This window comes from Fukomys damarensis, unplaced genomic scaffold (genome assembly GCF_012274545.1).
Source record: "Fukomys damarensis isolate Sample0158 unplaced genomic scaffold, DMR_v1.0_HiC HiC_scaffold_37, whole genome shotgun sequence".
Taxonomy (NCBI): Eukaryota; Metazoa; Chordata; class Mammalia; order Rodentia; family Bathyergidae; genus Fukomys; species Fukomys damarensis.
The window spans coordinates 52,537,692-52,560,026 of NW_022900949.1; the positions used below are offsets into that span (position 1 = coordinate 52,537,692).

Consider the following 22,335-nt stretch of genomic DNA (forward strand, 5'->3'; position numbering starts at 1 on the left):
GGGTGACTGCATATTCATCTGTAATAGAGTTAGGCTCGTTTGCCACTGTTTGTATTTCATCTTGGGTCACCCTCACATCCTGGTAGGTTTTAATTGTATACAGTATTTCATTTTTCTGGTATGTGATTCTATGGCAGAGCCATAAAAAGAGACCCACTCAGAGAAGACCCACTCTCCCTCATCCTGGCTCCTCTTCTTTTCCACCACTCTTTTCTTTCCACTCATCCCCCCTTGACCCCTGTAAGTAACCAATCTCACTAGTTTATAAAATCTATTTGTAAATGATTTTGTCCTCTTAAACTTATTTTCCCTATAAATTATCAGTAACTCAAAAATTTCCCCAAGGTCTAACTCTGTTTGACAACCTCATCTTTAGGAATATTTATACAGACACATCTATTCAATTCATTTTAATTAATGCCCTTTGTGCTGTTGGGAATTCTCCTTCACCGACTGTCTTCTCTGATGCCAGCCAGGTTTGCTGAATACTCTTTGTCTTTGTATGGATTGTCTTTATGGTCTGCTTAGCAACCAAGCCAGATGCTGGTCTCTGCTCTGAATGATCTCTGCTTCCCATCTTTAAGATGGAGGTGGTTACCAGCCCTGGCATCTCAACCCTGAAGCTGTCTCCTTGGGGAGCTGAGAGTTTGAGCTGAGGAGCTGGTGCAGCAGCAGCCAAAGGCCACAGAGAGGGCAGTGCACGCTCAGGAAAAGGGTGACAACCACTGACTGCAGGATTTGAGGCTGGGAACTTTGCCAAACATTTGTGGAATGTCACCTCCTAACCTTGCCTTCCTTATTCCTGTAGAATGGGGACACTGACATTCACCTACCAGGAGGACTTCAGAGGAAGAGGTCCTCTGAAGGACAGTGACACTTCCTCCCTTCACCCTTTCTGGAATAACTGTGGACTTACACATAGAAGAAATAATACAGAATGATCCCATGTACCCTTCACCTAGTTGCAATATCATACTATGATATCACAACCAGGATATTGAGATTGATATAATCCACAACTAGGATACTAAAACTGACCTAATCCACAAGTAGGATACTGAGATGGACATAATCTACTTTTTTTTTTTTTTTAAGACAGGGTTTTGCTACATAGTTCAGGCTGGCTTGAACTCACTGCATAGCCCAGGCTGGCCTCAAACCTGCAGTGACCTTCCTGCCTCAGCCTCTGGAGAGCTGGGATCACAGGCATGTGCCACCACACCTGGCTGATATAATCCACTTTTAAGAATTCTATTCAGATTTGATCAGCTTTTGTGCACTCCTTTGAGTGTGTGCATTAGTCCTACAACATTTCATGACATCTGTAGTGTTCATGTCATCGCCACAGTCAAGACAAGGGCAACTCCATCACTACACGAACCTTCTGCGGGGCTCTATCACATATACTCCTGCTTCCCTTCTGCCCCCAAGCTCTCTCCCCTAACCACTGGCAACCATCAAATCTGCCCTTTCCTTATGTAATTTTGTCATTTCAAAAACTTTTTGCAAACGAAATCACAGAACGTGTAGCTGTTTAGGATTGCCGCATGTGACTCAGCATTATTCCCCGGAGACCCATCAGCCTGCTGCAGGAGTGGCTCGTTTCTTTTTATTGCTGAGGCTTATCGTATGCTGTTCAAGGATATTTGAGTGGCTTCTGGTTTGGGGCTGTCATGAATGAAGCTGTAATAAACGTTTGCATCCTAGTTTTTGTGTGACATTGTTTCCATTTCTCCGAGATAAGTGCCCAAGAGTGCGATCACTGAGTTCCTCGCAGTTGCATGTTGAGTTCTACAAGAAGCTGCCACACTGCTCTCCAGATTAGCTGTGTCTTTACACTCCCGTGTCCGCTAGGAGTGGCCCACTTTCTCTGCATTCTTTCAGTACTTGGTGTCACCACTATTTTGTTTTAGCTATTTTGCTAGGTGTATGGTAATGCCTTATCATGTTTTTAGAGTAGCATTTCTCTAATGGCTAGTAATGGTAAATATCTCTTTATGTGCTTATTTGCTACTTGCATGTCCTCCTCGGTAAAATGCCTCTTCATGTCTTCTGCCCATTTCTTAGTTGGATTAATTGCTCTTTCCGTTGAGTTCTGAGAGTTCTTTAAATATTCCAGACACCAGTCTCTTGTTAAATGCGTTGTCTGCACTGTTGCTGAGGAATAAGAGACTAAGACTAAATAAGTAAGAAATAAAACAAGTATTTTGGCTTTGTATTTACTTGGAGGAAAGGCGAAAAGAAGAAATTAAGGAAGATATGGGGGCATCTTATGGTCTGTGAGGTTAAGGACCAGTTCTCCAGTGCATCCTACAGGGGTCTCTAGGGTCCCAAAGGCCTTGGTATGAAGCACAGTCTTTGGCACAGAGCTGTAAACGCTGCCCTGGTGCAGCTGGGCCTGGTGGTAGAATAGCTGCCACAGAAACTGCCTCCTCATGGACTCTTCCAAGGACTGTTTCAATTAAGCCACATCTCAAGGGGGAAATATAAGGACAATGAAAATACAGATGTGTTAATCAGGAAAGTATCTTTTATTTGGAACAATTTTGGAATGTGACACATGTAACCTCAAATCCTTGAAGCCTCATATGATAGGAAAAAATTATCTCAGTTCAAAACAATTGCCGGAGTAATTCAATATTCTTAAAACCTATCTTCCTCAGAAAAATCTTTTAAATTAGAAATGTGAAAGTGAAAAGTTTTTTTCTAGACCAAGCTGGGCACTGCCCATGAATATATATTAAATCATTCTATTTGATTAATAAATGTCTGTGTGAGCCCAAGATTAAAGTAACATGCTGAGCTTATATAATATTTACTCATGCTCTTGTGGTATCTCTGAAAGCCCAGAAGACCCAGAACTGGGGCTGTCACAGCCTTAAATGGAATTATTATAGCTTAATTTCTTCCCTTATCTCAGATTGTACTGTACCACCTTATCATGATTCATTTAATCTTCTCCATATGCACTGTGTAATAGAGAATTAAAATTAAAATCACAGGGGTAACGAAAGTGTTGTGTATCATACTGGACACTGATTCGACATTTTTATTTAACACAGGGAATTGCTAGTATGAATGATCTTACAATAAATATGCTGCAATTTAAAATGCAAGTCACTGAGGAAAAACTGGGAGCTATAAAATACTTTCCCCTCCTCAAGGTTGTCCAAAGGGGGAAAGAAAGAAGGACAAGGCTTTGGCCTGGGCTGTTATCTTTATGATGCAGTTTAATCTGGGATGCCACAGGCATGTGGGGCAAGATTGTTAGGAAATAACATCCTAAAATATCAAGAAAGGACTAAAAGAAAACAAGAGAACGGTTTTGTGGTTTTTCTCACTTTCAGGCATAGCTATGAGAATATTATGTTAACCTGTCTGGTCATGGCCATAGGACTGAGCGATGCTTTACGCCAGCACTGATTTCAGGCCAAGCAGGATACTGGAGGAGACCAAGCGTTTACTTCACATACTTTGTGGCCTGGGCACTTGATGCACACCATTTCACTTAAATCTTACACTAGATAACCTTGACAGCTAGGAGACATTATGCCCATGCGACAACTGAGGGAAGACAGGAGTGCGAGGTGGAGTGAATTAGTCATGGAGCGAGTGAGTGGGCCTGAGGCCAAGGTTGACGCCAATTGGTGACCCCTTCATGTGACCCCTTGATCAAAAGGAGGGGAACAATGTCTCTTCTGAAGCCTAGCACCACTGTGCATTATTTTGGAATCCAAAGGAAAGCTCTGTAAACTCAGTATGTCCAAAGTGGAACCTGCCCTTTTCCCAAACCTGGTCATCCTCCGGGACTCTCTTTTTCTAATGGGAGCTCTGTCCTCGGATTCAACCCAACATAAGATCAATTTTGCCTTCTAATTACCTTCCACTTGTAATTTTTCTTTGCTGCTGTCATCACCCCTATGTCAAAAAATCCCTCCAACTACTTCCTAACTGGCTTCTCTTCCTTCACTCCTCAGTACGTATACACTCATAGCACAACAGAAAAAGAGATATGCAAAAACAATCCTTGTCTTCTCACAGCTCTAAGGATAAATTCCTTACGTGTCTCTTACATATTCCTTACATGTGGCTCGCAGGGCTTGCCCTTTTTCCCTCTCTTCACCTGTTGCAACATGTCCTTTTCTCCATAGTCATCATGACATGTTTATTCCTTGATGGCCATGTTCTCTTCTGCCACAGGGCCTTTGCACAGGTATTTCCTATGCCCAAATTGCTGTTTCCCTTGACCCTAGCCAACCTTACATTTAACCTAAGAAGCGCCTGATAATTCTTCTCCAGTTCAGCCTTTGGCACTCTCGGAAAGGCCTCCCCTGGAATTTTAGCCTATTTCAAACTATGCACTGACTACACTGATAGCTTTGGGAATGTCCCTTTAAAAGCAGATGGCACCTTCGTAATTCTGACTTTTCTGGGATTAGATTAGCAACTGTGTCCCAGGAAGCACAGGGCTACTTCTGCCCCCGTGTGCCCCAGCATCTAGTACGGCATCCAAATAGACAGGCACACTGAACTAGACAGGTGTTGAATGAACAGGGACAAATGGTATGGTAGTTATGCACACAGGCAGCGAAGGAGACTGGCTCTGCTACTTCCTGAAGGTGTGAGATCGGCCCAATTACCTATTCCATCTCTCTGAGCCTTTGCCTCCTCATCTGTAAAACAGAGTAACTGTATCCACACTATAGCGTTGCTATGAAAAGTAAATGCACTTAGAACACCAACTGCAGAACAGGGAAGATGGAATACTTGCAGGATAAATGCATAAAACGAACAGGTGCTAACTAGCTGTCAAAGGCATAGGTACTAATTAAGCTGACACAATTTGATTTTGAGAAGGGAATGCAATGGGTTGTTGTTGAAATATGTGCCAATGGCCAAGTTACACTGATCAGAAATAACAAAATATCTAAATAACAGAAAACAATTTAAATTTAATTCAGCCTCCAATAGTAAGTTTGTGACTGCATGTTGGGACAACCACTGCTTACAACTGGGAATACATCCAGCATCTTAAGAGAAATGCAGGCTTGAATCCTAAACATACTCGATGAATGCTTTCGGTATATCTGAAGCTTGACTAGTCATACATTGGGCAGAATCATTTCTGTCAAAAGTCAATAAAACATCGAGGCAATAAATACTCTTAAGTGAAATAAATAGGATAGACATGTATAAATACCAAACAGTTTTTCTGGTGTGAGAAACTGAAAGTGTAAATAAGGACCAAAAGGTATAACAGATAATGTGAAATAGGAAGAAAAGGTGCTAAGGGGAAGGGGAAGTGGGAGGGGAAGGGAAAAGAAAAGAAGGGGAAAGAAAAGAAGTGCATGGGATTTAGTATGAGAAAAGGAAAAAATGGAAACAAAGTCTTTGTAAATGGAGGGGTGGAGGGTTTGAAGGAGGGCAGGGGAATGAGAAAAAAAATAAGAACCAAGACACATTATGTAAAGGTACAAATTTCCAATGATGAATATCATAGTGTATACCTAAAATGTACCAATAAAATTAATTTAAAAAAATAAAAACATCAGTAAAACAAAAATAAAAATCCCCAATGAAGTTTTAAAAATCACCAGCGCCCACTATACAAACTCATCTGTCAAGCATTTGAGAATCTAAAAGAGAAGCACTTGGGGCAGGGAAGGATTTGCCTATGATCAAAGGACCGCAGGTCTACTCACCCAGGTCTTATTCCAAACATTCTTTCAAGCCCAGGGGTGTGAAAAAAAATATATCTGTATGCAACACTTTATCCACTGAGCATGTATGACTTTGGCAGTGGATTATTAACTATGAAAACTGACGTACTTTTCTTTTTTTCATGTATGCACCTTTCATTACAAGAGGGGAGTGTTATTGCAGGAATCAAAATAATAAAAAGTTTTGATACAGTGCCTCTGTCAGTTTTCAAGGTTTTGTTGCTGTGTTAGGGGAAAAGGGAAAAAAATGAAGGAAAGATAGCTGCAGTTTGAAAAGAGGCTACTTGTGAAAAGGGAGTTTCAAGCAAAAAGAGAATCTGAGCTATTGCAGCAAACTAGCTTCCACCTAAAGATACTATACAATTTGATGCAGCTTTTAAAATTCAATCTATATGCATGCAATACCTAATTAAAATTATGAGTTGAATATATGAAGAAAAGGTAGATTTAAGTTTTTCACTGAGAAAGGAAATCAGCTGTGGGGCCAGATTTTCATTCAGCCTTGATCTTGAGCTGAGTCAGATGGAGATTGTAAAGACACCGTTTAAATGTTTGTCCCAGGAGAGACCCAGGTCAGGTGAGGGCCCAGAGCACAGATCTGCTGGCTTTAGGAGGCTTTGGTCAGCATCCAGGTTTGTGGGTAGGAGTAGGTGAGGCCTGACTGCAGAGAAGGGGAATTTATACCATGTGCCTTCACAATGGCAAGAAAGTCCCCCCTTTTATGGGCTGGGTCCCCCACACCCCACCGATCTTATCTCTTGCATGTCATGGGATGTGAACTTCCATATCTACAGGTTTTCCCCATTGAGCCTTCTCTGCCCAAAATGCTCACTAGACTGCCTCTAACCTGAGACTTCTACATTTTTCAATCACTGACTGTCACCCCCGCAGGGACTGTGCCTCAGCTGTCAGATGGGAGCTGCCCCTCCTTTGCCCCATAATCACTGCTGCCACGACACTGTGTACTCCTCTGGTGCAAGGGGTGCAACTTCATCAACTCTTTTTTCCAGCCACTGTGCCTGGCCTGGAGAAGGTGCAGTAGTGTCTATGGGACACCCAAAGGTGGCGATTTGATATGTAACACTCAAAGACACAGGCGAGGCATCCATCCTGGGCTTCTAAAAATGATCTAGTATTTTCCGTGGAAGATGGGCTGAGAATAAAAGCAAGAGGGTCACTGAGATCATACTTGACCAAGGCCCTTCTATCTATTAATATCCCAAGCGAGAGAAGTCATATATGATATAAGTATATAATGTGTCCATGCAATCAAGTATCTTTGCATTCTGTGGTTATTATGACCTTTGGAGACTGGGAATGCTCTGAAACCTCCCTGAGCCATCCCAGAGCCTTCCCTTGAGGCTCAAGGAGAGCCTGCAGGCACAACACAGACATCTAAGGATGGAGCTGTCTGTAAAGCAGCATTTTCTATGAAGGAGAGTAGAGGCCCTGCTCCTCAGTGAACCTCATCACAAAGACAACAACCACAAAGCCAAGGGCCTTTAGGATAAATCAAGGTTGGCCAGGGGTCAACAGATAGATAGAGAGATGATACGTTAAGTTTTTTCTTGTGACCAAGACAGATTTTAACACCACATCGATAATATGATTTTCTTAAAATTAATTGATTTTTTTTAAACAATAATCCTTTAATGCCATCTAGTATCCAGTGAGGTTTAAATATCCAACTCCCTAATGAATATTGTTTTATAGTTGATTTTTTTCAATAGGTATTCAAATAAGGTTATATATAATACTGATTTATGTGTCTGGAGTCTTAGTGGATTACACAGTTTACAATCCATTTTCTTTCTTGTTATTTGTTAATTTATTTGATATTTATTTTAATGGGTTGTTTGTCCTAAAAAATTTATTGCATTTTATATATAAATGAAGCAACCTCATGGAATTATTTTTTGTTTGATATTTTAAAATTGAAGTATAGGGCCGGGAGTGGTGGCACATGCCTATAATCCCAGCACTGGGAGGCTGAGGCAGGAAGATCGCTGTGAGTTCGACACCAGCCTGGGCTATAAAGTGAGTTCCAGGTCAGTCTCAACTACGTAGTGAGACCTTATCTCAAAACAACAACAACAACAACAACAACAACAACAAAAACCCAATTGAAGTATAATTGATACAACTATGCTAAAAGGTATAATTTGATAGATTTTGACAGAGTTGACTCATTTACTTTCACCTGCTTATGTTTTCATATTTGAAACCAACAGCAGAATCCAGATAATGAACACATCCACCCCTCCCAGAGTTTCCCACTAACCCCTGATCTATGCTAGTCCCGTGCCCTCAACTCTTAATGTTACTGTCACTGTAGATTAACTTGCGTTTTTTAGAATTTTATATAAACAGAATACATATATCCTTTTTGGTCTGACTTTTTTCACTCAGCAGCATTATTTTGATAGTCTCTATTGTTGGTTCATCCTTTTGCATTGTTGCATGCTATTCTACTGCATGGACAAGTCACAATTTTATCTACTCACATGTTGGTGTGTTTCCAGTTCGGGATTATTATAGTTAAAACTGCTTTAATCATTCATGCACAAGGGAAATGGCTGAATCACAAAGTAGGTGTGCTTCACTTTTTAAGAAACTATAAAGCTCTCTTCCACAGCCACCTGTACCATCTACATTCCCATGAGTTGTATATGAAGATTCCAATTGCTCTGGGTCGTTTGCTATACTCAGTCAGTACGGTCAGTCTTTAGGGGGTGCAATGGTATCACTCTGTGATCTTAACCTGTATTTTCCTTATGTCATTGACTATCTTTTATGTGCACAGTATTCATACATCTTTTCTAGTGAGAAGTCTATTCAAACATTTGGCCTATTTTTTTATTGGGCTATTCTTTTAATTACAGAGTTGAGAGATTCCTTAACATTCTAGACACCAGTCCCTTATGAAGTCTATGTTTTGAAAATCTTTTCTTTGTGCTCACTTCAGCAGCACACATACTGAAAATCTTTTCTTCTAGTCTGTGGTTTGTCTTTTCATTTTCTTAACTCTGTCTTTGTAAAGCAATATTTAATTTTGATGAAGTCCAATTTACTAGTTGTCTTCTATTTTGGATCATGCCTCTGCTATTTATCTAAGAAATATTTACTTAACCTAAGGTCACATTTTCTTTTAGAAGTTTTGTATTTTTAGATTTTACACTAAGGTTTACAATCCATTTTTGAGTTAATTATTATGTATGATTTCATTTTATCTATGGATTGAAATTTTTTTGCAGACAAATATCTAGTGATTCCAGTGTCATTTGTTGAAATCCTTTCTGTACTGTTCTGCCTTTGCATCTTTGTTAAAAATTAGTTGTCTATGTAGTGAGGGTCCAATTTGGTACTTTCTGTTCTGTTCCATTAGTTTACTTATCTTTACACTAATGTAACACTGACATGTAGGCTTATAATTAGTTTTGAAGTCAGCATTAACCTTCAAATGTTGTGCTTTTCCAAAGTTATTTTTGCTATTCTAATTTTACTGGCTTTCTGTGTAACAGAACTAGCTTATCAATCTACTAAAAAGCCACTTGGGATTATATTGACTCTATCAGTATATATGGAGAGAAATTAAATCTTATTATTGTTGAGTCTTCCAACCCACCCACAAAGTATATCTCCCCATTTTAGTTAGGATGTTTTTAATTTCACTCAGGAATGTTTCATAGTTTTTATTATAGAGTCTGGAACACCTTTTATTATAGAGTCAGACTTATTCCTGTTATTTATTTTTAAATGCTATTTGAATGGAATGGCATTATTTAAAATTTCAATTTATAATACTGTGCTGCTAATATGTAGAAATACAATAGATTTTTATATATTGTGTATCCAGCTCATACCTATTAATTTTAGCTTTTTTTAAGAAAAAAAAGATTGTTTATTTTCTCTGTAGATGATTATGTATGCTGCAAGTGGAGTTCATTTTTCCACCTGATCTGATGGCTTTTATTTCTTTTTCTTGCCATATTATTTTAGCTAGGACTTCCAAAATGATGCTGAACAAAAATACTAAGGATATGCTTTTTTTTTGTTTTTTTTGTGACAAGGGCTCACTCTGTAGTTCAGGATGGCCTGATCACTCTGGGGCCCAGGCTGGCCTTGAACTCACAGGGATCCTCCTGCCTTGCCCTCCCAAGTGATGGGATTACAGGGTGTGCGCCACTCAAGAACACACATTCTTATTTTGCTCCTGGTCTTAGTAAGTAAAGTATGAAGTCTTTCAACATTAGTAAGATTTTTCATGTGTTAAAGAGGTTTTCTCGGGCTGGGGATTTAGCTCAGTGGTTTGGTGGCCTGCCTCGAAAGCGCAAGGACCCAAGTTCAATCCCTGGTATCAAAAAAAAAAAAAAAAAAGGTTTTCTCTATTGCTATCTTGATGAGTTTTTGTAAAATTATGGATTGATGTTAGCTTTTGACAACTGCCTTTCTTGTGTCTATTAAGATAACTACAGTGATTTTTCTTTTTTAGTTTGTTGATTTATTGAATTATATTGATTAAATTTTCAGTGGTGAGCTATCCTTGCATATCTAAGATGATCTTACCTGGTGATGAATTATTATCTTTAAATTCATTATTAGATTAGTTTTGAAATATTTTGTTTAAGATTTCTGAATTTAGGTTCAGAAGTTTATAATTATGAAATGGTCCTCTTATCCCTGGGAAAGTTCTTTCTTCCAAATGTACTTTCTCTAATAAGCCACTCAAGCTTTCTTCCAATTAGTGTTAGCGCAGGTGCATTTTTCTATTCTTTTTCTTTAACCCACTTGAGTTTTTCTATTTAAAGTATGCTTCTTATACACAGATACTCTTTATCCGTAATTTTGCTTTTCCACAGTTTGTTACCCGAGGTCAACTGTGAATTGAAAATGTTAAATGAAAAATTCAAAAAAGAAACAGTTCATGAATCTTAAATAACTTCTATGATAGCATATTGTTATAATTTTCTCACTTTTCATGAATTGTTTATCTTTTCCCGGGCCCAATTTATAAATTAATCTTTATCATAGGTGTGTCTTTCCAGGAAAGAACACGGTAGGAGGCTGGTTCTCCCTGCAGTTTCAGGCATCCACTGACCGCCCGGCCCGGGCACATATTCCTCGCAGATGAGAAGCCGACTGCGCAGGGCCGCTCGCTTCCTCAAGTCTGACGATCCTCCCTTGTCAGAAGCCATCAGACTCGGCCCTTCATGTGATCATTAACAGTTAGGATTTAGCCTCTCATCTTATTTACTCTCTATCTCAGCTATTTTTTGTTGCCCCTTTCTTTTGAATTAACTGAGTATATTCTGAATCCATTTTATTTCTCTTGTTAGCCGTGTTTGCTTTGTTATTTTAGGGTTTATAATATATATATTTAACTTACTTGTCACAGTTTACCTTCAAGGGATCTATCATTTGATATAATTCCACTCACCCTCCAAGCCTATATGCTATTCTTTCATGCATTTTACTTCCATTATGTTACAATCTCACCGTATAATTCTTACTTACTGTCAATTATCTTTAAATAAATTTAAATAATAAAGAAGGAGCTTTTATAATACTCTGTTTTACCCCATGTGGTTACCATTCCCAGTGCTCTCATTTCCCTTGTGTTGATCCAAATTTCTATTTGGAATCATTTTCCTTCTGCCTGAATTAGTTTTTTTTTTTTTGAGTGCAGGGTGGCTGACGGTGAGTTCATTCAGTTCTTGTTTACATAAAAATATTTTTTCTTTTTTTTTTTTAATGTTGAGCAGCCAAAAAGTCATGGTTTACCACATCTGAAGAAAATTTCATGATTCAAACACAATTAAATGCATATTTTAAAGTTAGCCTCTATTTTCTTTGCTTTTGTTTTTGAAAGTTTTTTTTTTTTTTTTTTTTTTTTTTTTTTACTGAATAGAAGATATTGTACCAGATAGAAAGATATTTTGTCTAAAGAATGAATATAGATTTCTAGGTTGTCTACATTTTTCTTTAACTTCCATAAAGATGTGATTTCACAGTTCCTTTTTGGTGAAGGCAGGAACCAAAAATCTGTTGTCATTGTTACATGTATTTTTGGTAGCTGGTTTTAAGATTTTGTCTTATTGTGGGTTTTGAGAAATTTGATTACCACATGCCTTGATGTTGTTTCTTTCATATTTTCTGTGGTCCGAGTTTGTTGAGCTACTTGGATCAATGAGTCATTTTCAACTCTGGAAAAATTTGAGTCATTATTTCTCTGAAAAACATTTCTCATTCTCCTTTCATTTTCCCCATTGAGATTTCACTGACACATGTATAAAGCTGTCTGAAGTTATCATATATCACCAATACTCTTTCTGTTAGAAAATTATTTTCTGTATTCCATTTTGGATGGTTCCTTTGTTTTATCTTCATGTTCACTAACTTTCTCCTGCAATGCCCAATCTGTTGTTAATCCTACCCGGTATATTTTTCATCTCACACAGTACAGTTTATATCTCTAGAAGTTTGATTTGGGTCCTTTTTAAGCTTTCCATGTCTCTACTTAACTTTTTGAGCATATGGTGCATAAATATAAGTATTCATCACTTTTCTGAATCGAGCATCTGCGTCATCCTTTGTCAGTTCTGGTCTGGTTTCTGCTGATGGATTTTTCTCCTCATTATGAGTGTAGCTACAGATTCAAAACCTTTTGTCATAGAGCACCAAACTGCCTTCCAAAAATGTTTCATCATTTATCTTATCACCACCAGTGGCTGGCTGCCTCCTTATTCTAGGAGCACCAAAGTCTGACAGTCTTTAATTTCTGTCAGTCTCATAGGCTAACACTATTAACTCCTGGAAATGATGTTTTTTGGGAACCAGCTACCAGCCACCGACAGATGACGGCAATTCTGTGGTGTTCAGGAAGCAACAGTAGCTGCCTTCATGGTATTTATCACCTTGTGGTATCTGTCATGTTTTTATTTACATTGTCATGGATGTGGGGTATCTGTCCTCAGGTTTATTGACTATATTTCTTCTTTGGCATATTGCCTATTATCCACTGAACAGTTTTAACTGTATGGTTTGGATTTTTAAAACTTCTTTTGTAAGAAGCTATTTATTAAAAACAGACATTCACTTTCACCTTTTCAATAATTAATTTTGCAAACAAATGCATTTCCTTTAAAATAAACTATCACATGTACGTGACTTTCCTGAGGAAATGATTTACATTTACTGAAATCCTTCTTTCTCTATTAAATGTAAATAGAAATTGATTCTGATGTAAAAATGCCATTAAAGGCAAAGATTTTTGAATTATACAAAATGTATTCATGAATACATAAAATACATAATCCATACTAAGGAAAAATTTCCATAAATATCTGACATCAACATACAGTATGAATAGCTTATATTCTTTAGAAATGCTCATACAGGTTCTAAATACTATTTTACCCCCTTAATAATAAAACAGAAAGTCCAAGTGATGAAACATTGCCTGATAATATATTTCCAGCTGATTAAATATTTCTGGTGAAGTAATGCCATCTGTACTGCAAATGCCCCATATACAAGGTTATTAATTTATAACAGTCTGAGAGCTATTCTTCAAATGGTGGAAATACCAAAATCACCATCATCCAATGCTTGCTTCTGAGGAGCAGGAGGAGGAGCAGAGCTTTTAGAGGAATGTGCTACCTACTCACTGGCTGTGCAGGTAAATGCTTGGAGCCCCAGAGGCCTGAGTGAGGCGGGTTCCATAAAAGGCCTGGTGTCTTTTCAGTCTTCACAGACAATGAGATGTGGGCAGGGAGAAGGGGCACCTGTGGCCAGGGGTGTGACTTGCAGGTGTCACAAATCGACCCTCTGCACATGACGGAGGGTAAATGAGTCAGGGGAACAATTTTATTGCTAGTGGTGAAAAATGTGGCCAGCACAGCCCCATGAGGTCCGCCCGCCAGGTCTGTTGGCCTCGGGGCCCCTGACTGACCTGTTTGGTGCAGGTGGTCTCTAGCCACCTCAAACAAGCGCAGGTGCATGTTGGTGATGGGGTTGAAGGAGCCACAGGCCAGAAGCACCACAGGGATTCTGTTCTTCATCTTGTCAGGCACATCCACATGTCCTGCAGTGGCCACCCTGCCTCTGTGAGGAGAAAAACTCACGTCAAGGAGCTGGCTCTGAGGCACCTGTCTGGATTGGTGTCTCTAAACCCAGGTCACTCACTACACCTACTTGGAAGATGACTGAAGAGGCAATAGGAATAATAGCATTTCTGGGAAGTCCACTGGGGGTCAGGGACTATGCTAAGTGCTGTGTCGAGGTATAGGCTTTCTTTTGCCAAATCTTTTCAGCAACCCCCAAATGGTGACCTTAGAATTTTTTGGGCCAGGACTGGAATGCAGTAGACCTCACAGCCCATGTTCTGCTCTTAAGCCTCACATGCTTTTTGAGTGCTAATGGGTCAGCTTGAGGTTGAAAGGGATTGGTAAGATTCCCTTCATGTCACCTTTCATGGTCCAAACAGAACGCTCCAGGATCTCAGAGTGGACCAGCATTTTTGAAACATTTTTCATTTTGAAATAATTTTAGTCACATAAAAAAATTGCAAAAAGTGTGTACAGGGAATTACTTTACACTCTACCCATATTCTATAAGTGTTAACATTTAACCACACTTACTTGGCTATTCATCACTCTTCCTACACACACACACACACACACACACACACACACACACACACACCCCTATACATGCCTACAGGTAATTTTCCCTGAAGCGTTGAGAGTAAGTTATAGACATCATACTGCTTTACCTCTAAATACTTTAGTATGTGTTTCCTAAGAACAAAGGCATTTTCTTACACAACTACACAGCAATGATTAGAATCAGGAAATTAACACTGTTACAGGACGATTATCTGAAGGCCTTAGTTTGATTTCATCCACTGTCCTTCACCTGGAATCAGAGCGCTCAGGAGGCTGAGCCCACTCTCAGGCTTTGCACTCACTCTGGTGTGCAGCAGGCTCTCCCTGCCTCCAGTACGCCCTCTGGAGGTGGTAGGGGAGAGCTGCACTGGGGACCAGCCACTCTGACTCCTGGTTCTGCTCCTCCGCGGTTGTGATATGTAGGGCAAGTCATAGCCCTCCTCTGAGTCTGCTTCCTCATCTACAAACTGACGCTGACAAGGGAGAAAAAGCTGGTCGTGCTCCTGTGGTAGGTAGCTTCAAGATGGCTTCCAGTGACTCTCACCATCTAGTAGTCACCTGTCATCCCTCGCCTTCAATTTGGACTTTACCTAGTAACCTGCTTCTAATGAATACCAAGGGTTAGGAAGTCTGTCGCCTCTGAGACAAGGCTACGAAAGCCGGGCTCATGCTGATAAAACCAGCTGCCATACCGTGAGCTGTCCTGGGAGAGGTGCATGGGGCATGGGTTTGATGGAGGCCTTCTGGCCAAAGCCAGGAGGGCCTGAACTGGCTGACAACTAGTGTGGAAGCAGAGCTTCCTGAGGTGAAGTTTTCAATTGAGGCTGTGGCTCTGTGAGCACTGGCTGCAGCTAGATGAGAGACTGAGCCAGAACAGACAGATATATCTGAATTCCTGACCCACAGAAATTGTGAGGTAATAAGCTGAGATAATAGATACAAATAATAAATAAGTGTGCTGCTTTAAGCTGCTACAATTTGTAATTTGTCACACAGAAATACGTCATTAACAAGGTGGCCAACAGGAGGAATGCATTCATTCCCTTTCTTGCACCTCTTGCCATAGTGGTCTTGGCTGCAGTGGTGCAGTTTGTGGTTATCAGGGAGTGTTCTCAGTCACTGGGACCAGAGATCCTCTCTGTAGCTAACGTGGTGCTGAACGTAGGGCCTTTGTACTATATTATATCCTCAGCCCTGTTTTTTTTGTTTTGTTTTTTAGAATTTTATTTTATCTATATTGAGACAGGGTCTCACTCTGTTGCAAAATTGTCTAGGCTAGGCTCGAACTTGTGACCCTCCTCCCTTAGGCTTCCAGACTGTACCCACCACAGCTGGTTTAAAAAGGACGTTTAACCTTGCCCCTTGTCTATCTTCCAGGCTTGCCTCTAGTCACTTTCTGCACTGGCAACAATGAGTACTTGTCGGTGCTTTCTCTGCAAGCAATCCTTGGCTCATGCTTTATGCTTCCACAGGGCTACTTTGGTTTTCTCCCAACCAGAACATCCCAATCTGTTAGGATTTAACTCAGATGATCACATTATTTATAATTTCAATCACTATTTATTGACTACCTGCTAGGTTCTGTATCAGTTAGGGATGCATTGGCTTTACATCCCAGAAATATCACTGCAGGGCTTACAGAGAGTCCATTTGTTTCTCACATAACAAAAAGTCTAGAAGTAGGCAGCATCTTGGGCTGCAAGCTCTGAACTTATCCCTTATAGTCACAAGATTACTGCTGCAGCTATAGCCATCTGACCTTAATCAGCGCAAGCCAAAGAAGCAAGGAGCTCCACTAGACGGGCTGTCTAGTAGAACACAAGCACTGCTTCAGAAGCCACACCACAGATTTTGCTCTTGTCTTACTGGCCAGAGGAAATCAGATGTCATAGTCTACTGAAAACAGATGCCCATGTGTGTTTCCTATACCTCGGACAGTAAGTCACATGAGAGCATGGACGGTGTTTTGTCTCTAGACCTCGACTACAAGCACAGAGCCTGATCCAGAGCAGGGCTTAGTAGAGGCTAAAGCAGGGCACTGACCAGATGGTCAGTAGATCTGCCTACTAGTAGTGGAGAGGCGTAATGCACAGAGAAGTTGTTCTGGATGTCCTCTGAGCTACAGTGTGAAGATGAAGGTGCTCAGCCTAGGCTTAGCACTGGCTTTCCAAGTTTCATTCAAGGCAGCAGTAATGCCCACTCCTGTGAGTGAGGAAAGCAGAGTAGGACCTGCTGACCTGCCACTGGATTCTTCCTGGGTGGTGGTGGAGGGGTTTACTGAGATATGATTTATAGAGTATTTATTGAGTCATTAACATGAGCAGCCTCCTGATGAGTGCATTTGAAGAGGGTGACTGTTTTTCACAACTATTTTGAAGTCTTTCATTGTTCTGTTTCATTTTAGAGCTACTGAAGCTTGTAACTGCAGCACCTTGGGTAGCCTGGGGTTGTGATCCATTTTTCCAAAAGTTTTACAAAATATAAATTAGAATGTTTGAATTTGGACTTCAATTTGATGTCGGGAAGACTAAATAACCCATGTTAGGTGCCTTGTTTCTCTTTCATTCCTTCCCAGCCACATCTCAGGCTGGAGAACCCAGTGTGTGCACATTCCAGGCTCAGTAATGAGGGCAGTGCATGGCCATCTGTGTGCTTCAGCTGACTTCAAATAAGCCCCTCCCAAGCAAATGCAGAAAAATATACAAAGCTAGGGTTGAAATGGACTCACTTGAGGGGTCCATCATGGGAATAAACTAGGTTTGGGTATAAGTGCAACCTCATCAGACACAAGGCAAGGTGTGTGCAGTAGAAGAGCTCCATCTGCCCTTGTCATCTAATAATGTCTAGCGACACAAGTAAGTATGGGAGAGTTTTGCTATGGGGAAAGGCTGCTCATCAATAAGCGTTTAATGGAGGCCCACAGAGTGGGCAATAACTGCTGCTGAAGGATTTAACAAGTTGAGAATTTCTTCCTGGAATTTCCCATTAGAGACAAAACTCTCCTAGGTTAGCTCTGGCTCTCCTTTCTCTCTGTCTTAACCGTCAGCTGCTCAGCATTTCATCCAGCTCCCCTATAAACATAGTTATAAAATGCCTCCCTCACCCTGCCACCCTGGCGATCCATCTTCATGGTTTTCTCCTTGGAATATTTAGCTCTTAGCCTCCTCTCCCGTCATGCTAACGCTGTACTATTATACACGTTATTACTTTCTTCTCATCAACCACAAAGCGTCATTGTTTTTTCCCCACGCAGAAGGTAAACCCCAGCAGGTGGTTTCCCATTCATCTTTGTTCCCTCACCTCCTATGACTGTGCACAGCACATACTAGGTACTCAGGAAATGCTGAGGGTAAGTGCCTGTCTCTCCCAGGTGTTTATGTCACAGAGCTAACGGCCACCTCCTCTCTGTGGCTCTGTTTCACAGACCGGGCCGTCCAGAGGTAGAAGCTGACCTTTGCATTTCCTAGGGCACTGAAGACCCCTCCCACCAGACCCGTGTAACTAATTCAGACAGAAATCAAACAAGACAGCCACCCTGCCGTGCCATCTCCAGTGTCATGATCTCATCAGCAGGGCTGCACGGCCTCCTGCACAATGAGGCCAGTTCACCCCCATGCCTTGGAGAACTGAAGTTGAAGGCTGCCCTTGTGCCAGCAGAGTCCAGCCAGCTCCTTCCAGATCCCCTTTCCCAGGTGCCGGCCTGCTCCTCTGAAGAGGCGACAGTGGAAGCTTCCAAAAACCATCTAGTATTTGCACCCCAGCCAGACCTTTGGCACTGCCCGCCTGAGCTATAGCCACTGGGAAGCTGTTTATTTAGTATCTACTAGTAGCCAGGCCCGCTTCTGAGCTCTGGGATACTAGGGAAGGCAAAGGAGATGCGGCAAGGCTCTGTCCTTACAGAGCTTCCAGTTATCCGCAGGATGGGCAATTCATCATGTAATTGCCACAGGACATGGCCCAGAGCTTACCGCCTCTCTGGCAGAGGCAGAATGACAGTGCCTACATGGCCACATCCTCCTAATCCTTGGAATCTGTGAATGTTATGTTGCATGGTACAAGAGATTGTGTAGAAGTGATTACATGAAGGGTGTTGCAATGGGAAGGGTCTCCTGACTTCCATCATGAAGGTCCCTGTAGGAGGGAGGCAGCAGGGTCAGACAGATAGCGAAAGATGATGTGTGGATGACATGTGGTCAGAGGGGAGAAGGTGCTGGGAAGGGCTGCACACCAAGCAATGTAAGAGGCCTATAGATGCCAGCAAGGGAAGGACATGGCATCTGCAGAACCGCTGCAGAACAAGGGACACCGGCCTTCCCCACCTTCACAGCATACTTCCGACCTACAGAACTATTCAAGGTTTTCTCCTTGGAATGTTTAGCCCATACCCTTTTCTCCCACTGTGCGAATGCTGTACTCTCACTTTCTTCTCATCAACCACAGAACTGTCATTGCTGTTTATGCTGTGCCCTTCCCCAAGGCACCGAGATGCATGCTGTTTCATGCCACTAAGTATGTGCTGATTTGTGAGTGCACGAGGGGCAGGTCCTGAGAGCAGCCTTCAAGCTGTGGTGGCAGGGGAGTGGGAACTGAGAAGAGGAAAATGAGACTAGAGTTGGGCCTGGGGAACAGTTCTGTATGGCCTGGAAACCACCAGAACAGAGCAGCTGAGGGTGGGCAATGAACGAGAAGCTGTCAGTGCGGCACACCGGTAGGTGTGAGCTGATGCACAAGGGAGGAGTGTGTGATGCTCTCACAGCTCCAAGGACTGTGGAGCTTAGCTTTCCTCCCAGGCAAGGAGAAGTCTTGGAAGGATTAACCTAGGGCCTACTTTAATCAGATTTTGTTTCAGAAAGAGCACTCATGTGCTCCTAGGAGGGTGCAGCAGGGAATCACAGGATGGATCCTGCTGCCCCTGTCCTGCCTGGTGAAGGCCAGTGGTCCCAGTCTCCTGAAGGAGGCCTTTTCTGTGGCTCACATCACTCCTTGTTTGCAGGTAATGTGGTGATGGCCAATGCCCACATGGTCTGAGTTCTGTGTCACGAGAAACAGAAAGGAAGGCAAGCCGGGCAGGTGAGAAGCCCTCACTGCAACCGTCATGTGCAGATGCTCACCTCTTGGGAGGCAGTCAGTTTACCTTTCCCTGTAGTGAGCGCCTCTAATGCGCCAGACCCAGGAACATCATGGCTGCAAACACCCCTGTGTATTATAGACATAATGCAGATGGCTTCGGGCAGAATGGAAGTGAAGCTTTCAAACATCATCTATCACACAGACCCCTTGACCAGACTCCTCAAAGAAAACAAGAGACACAGTTTGTATTTGTGGTGTTGATCACATTTTTCAGGACCCAGGCTAATCATTTTCACCTGCACTGAGTACGTCAACTTCTTCAGGGCAATCAAACTTCATGCAAACTCTGGTACGTCTTATTTTAAACTTCGTTGGATTCACCCGTTGTTGCTATGGGCACACAGTGCTGCTAAGAACAAAGGCAAGGAGAGCCTTTTTTGTCAGTGTAAAGATCCTCACCAGCCACCCCTTGGAGGAAACAAACATGCCAATTAAGCACTTGTCCTAATTATGAGACTCCCACGAAAGCAGCCTGCTCTTCAGCTGAGAACTTTTGGAAGATTTGAAGGAGCACAAGAAGTGGAAGGAGTCCCCTGCAAGCCCACACTTAGGAGTCTGGGACTAATTTAAACTGAGGCAGTAAGTGGAGTGACAGGCTTGGTGCTGTGCTGAAAAAGCCTTCAGAGGTCAAGGCTCAGCCTCCTAACACACCTAGGAGGGAAGGATTTGCGCTTGCATCCTAGTAAAAGGCACTGTCACCTTCTTCAGGCCTCAGTGAGGCTCATGGAAAATTAAACAGTTATGTTTATCTCGAGACTGCTTATGAGAGTTACTGTGCTGATGCCCCTGTACAGTATCTGGGCCACAGGGAGTTCTCCAGAAATCTTACCTCCTTTCCCTTTCCTTTCATTATGTTAAAAATAAAATCTGCCATTCCCTACACCTGCTTCCTGATGCTTGTTCGTCTTGTTTGAAAAGACCCCCTCCATTTTTCTAGTCACCCATCATCAAAACCTGGCAGGCCCTGGGAACCTACTCAGCATCCTGCTGCTGTCAGGCAGGTCGTGCACACCAGCCCTGGGAGATGTCGCCATGTCCTCCTGAAGAAGGTCAACCCCACACTCCACTGCTGTGATTCAGCTCTAAGCGTCACTTGTCCCTGGACATGAGTAAGAGTCAGTATAGAGAGACAGGGAGACAGGGAGTGTCATCATTCCGGTAGCAATAGCATCTTTTGAGGAGGAACAACAAATATGCCCCGAATCACAGCCAGTTTGCCAACTGGGAACAAAGTAAGTGGTAGGCGGGGTAGGAGATGAGAAGTGTCTGGGGTCTGCTGTGAGTAACAAATAATTAAAGTCACAATTTTCCAGCTTCTGTGCTAATGCCTTAGAGGCAGAGGGAGAAATAAAACCTGTTCCAGCCTTCAAGGTTACAACCTGGCAGGAGGCACAAATATCCTAGACCTCAGGTAGGGCAGAGTCCACTGGTGATCGCCCAGCAGACTTCCTTCCCTCTAAAGGCACAGAAGCCTTGTCTCCTTCACATCATGAGAGGCACATGACAAAGGCTGGCCAGTGAACTCGACAGAGGGTTAGGTGGTACTTCTGGGAATTGTCATTAAAGACAAAGGCATGCCTTTCTCCCTTTACCACTCCTCTGCCTGGAATGTGATGAACGGAGCATGGCAGGGGTAACGGATAGTGAGGACAAGGACAGACTTACGTATGACACAGAGCAAACTGAAAGAAGCTGCCATACCAGTGCTGGATGGCTACCTCCAGGTATCTGTACCTGGGGGGAAGATACTGGAACTCTTCTAAGCCACCATTGTTTTGTATGATATGGAGCTGAACCTAATGCTAACATACCTACTGACAACTAATGAATGTTTATTGAAGTAGCATATAAATAAATGAAAAAGTATATAAACTTTTGGAAGTTTCAATTGCCCCAGTTAAATCTATTTTATATGCAGTACCTCAAATGCACATTGTTTAAAACAGAAAACACACCTAAGGAAAAAAATCTACCACAACTTAATTTTTTATATGAATTTTTCATGGGAGAAAAAAAAATCCTTACTCAGGACTCTGGAAGTCTAAAATGTGCAGCAGCAAATTTACTTTTCTGTAGATCACAAAAACCAGACTCTGTCCTATGTGCATCCCCCCAAAACAGATTCATTATGATGTGCTGTCGCACTCTGCTTCGAGTGGGCATTTGCCATATGGCTTGGCAGTTTAATGGTTCTCTGATACTTGACAAAATGAGGCACAGTCATTTTGCAAGGAGCTTGCATTCCTAGATGGGTCTTTTCCAAATAACAGCTGTGCCTCAAAATTGAGTTACTCAATTTGCAATTTGTGGACACAATACTCAAAAACACGAACGAAACCTAAAGTCACTTGGGCTATTTCCAGGCTTCAGAGTTTATGAAGTTTTTAGCAATGTTATGATGGTGCAGCTGTCAACAAGCTCAAGCCAACATTTCTGGACCACCAGACTCTGCAAGGTGCAGGGTTATCCAACTCATCAGCAGGCCATGTGGAGGTGGCCATAAACCTGGGGGAGAAAAAGAACATGAGAAGGTAGGGGGAGGTGTTCACTTGACATGAGCCCAAGAACGAGCTAGACTGAGTGACCATACTATCAGTCAGAAGAACCCAGGTGAACTGCATTAATAAATAACCCAAAATCTTAGTGGTTTACATGATAAAAGTTGATTTCATGTTCACATTTCATATCCATTCCACGGTTGTCTGGAGCTCTGCTCTGTGTTACTTTTGTTCCTCAACCCAGAACTCAAGACAAAGATTAAGCACTACCTGAATTATGGTCTATCACTGTGGCAAAAAAAAAAAAAAAAAAAAAAAAAA

General features: G+C 41.8%; 1 protein-coding gene across 4 annotated transcripts in view; it reads right to left on the bottom strand.

Annotated features, from left to right (window-relative positions):
* Positions 1-22,335, bottom strand: part of Nmnat3 (nicotinamide nucleotide adenylyltransferase 3) — a 108,064-nt gene that overhangs the window by 43,394 nt on the left and 42,335 nt on the right. For 2 of the 4 annotated variants that reach the window (XM_019205115.2, XM_010608215.1), the window contains one exon: positions 13,672-13,823. The exons of 1 other annotated variant lie outside the window; for it this stretch is intronic. In XM_019205115.2, coding sequence (XP_019060660.1) covers positions 13,672-13,780 — 109 coding nt within the window. In that variant the 5' untranslated portion in view covers positions 13,781-13,823. Of the gene's footprint in view, positions 1-13,671; positions 13,824-22,335 lie in introns of those variants that run through there. One more of the 4 variants, XM_019205116.2, reaches the window with a different exon arrangement.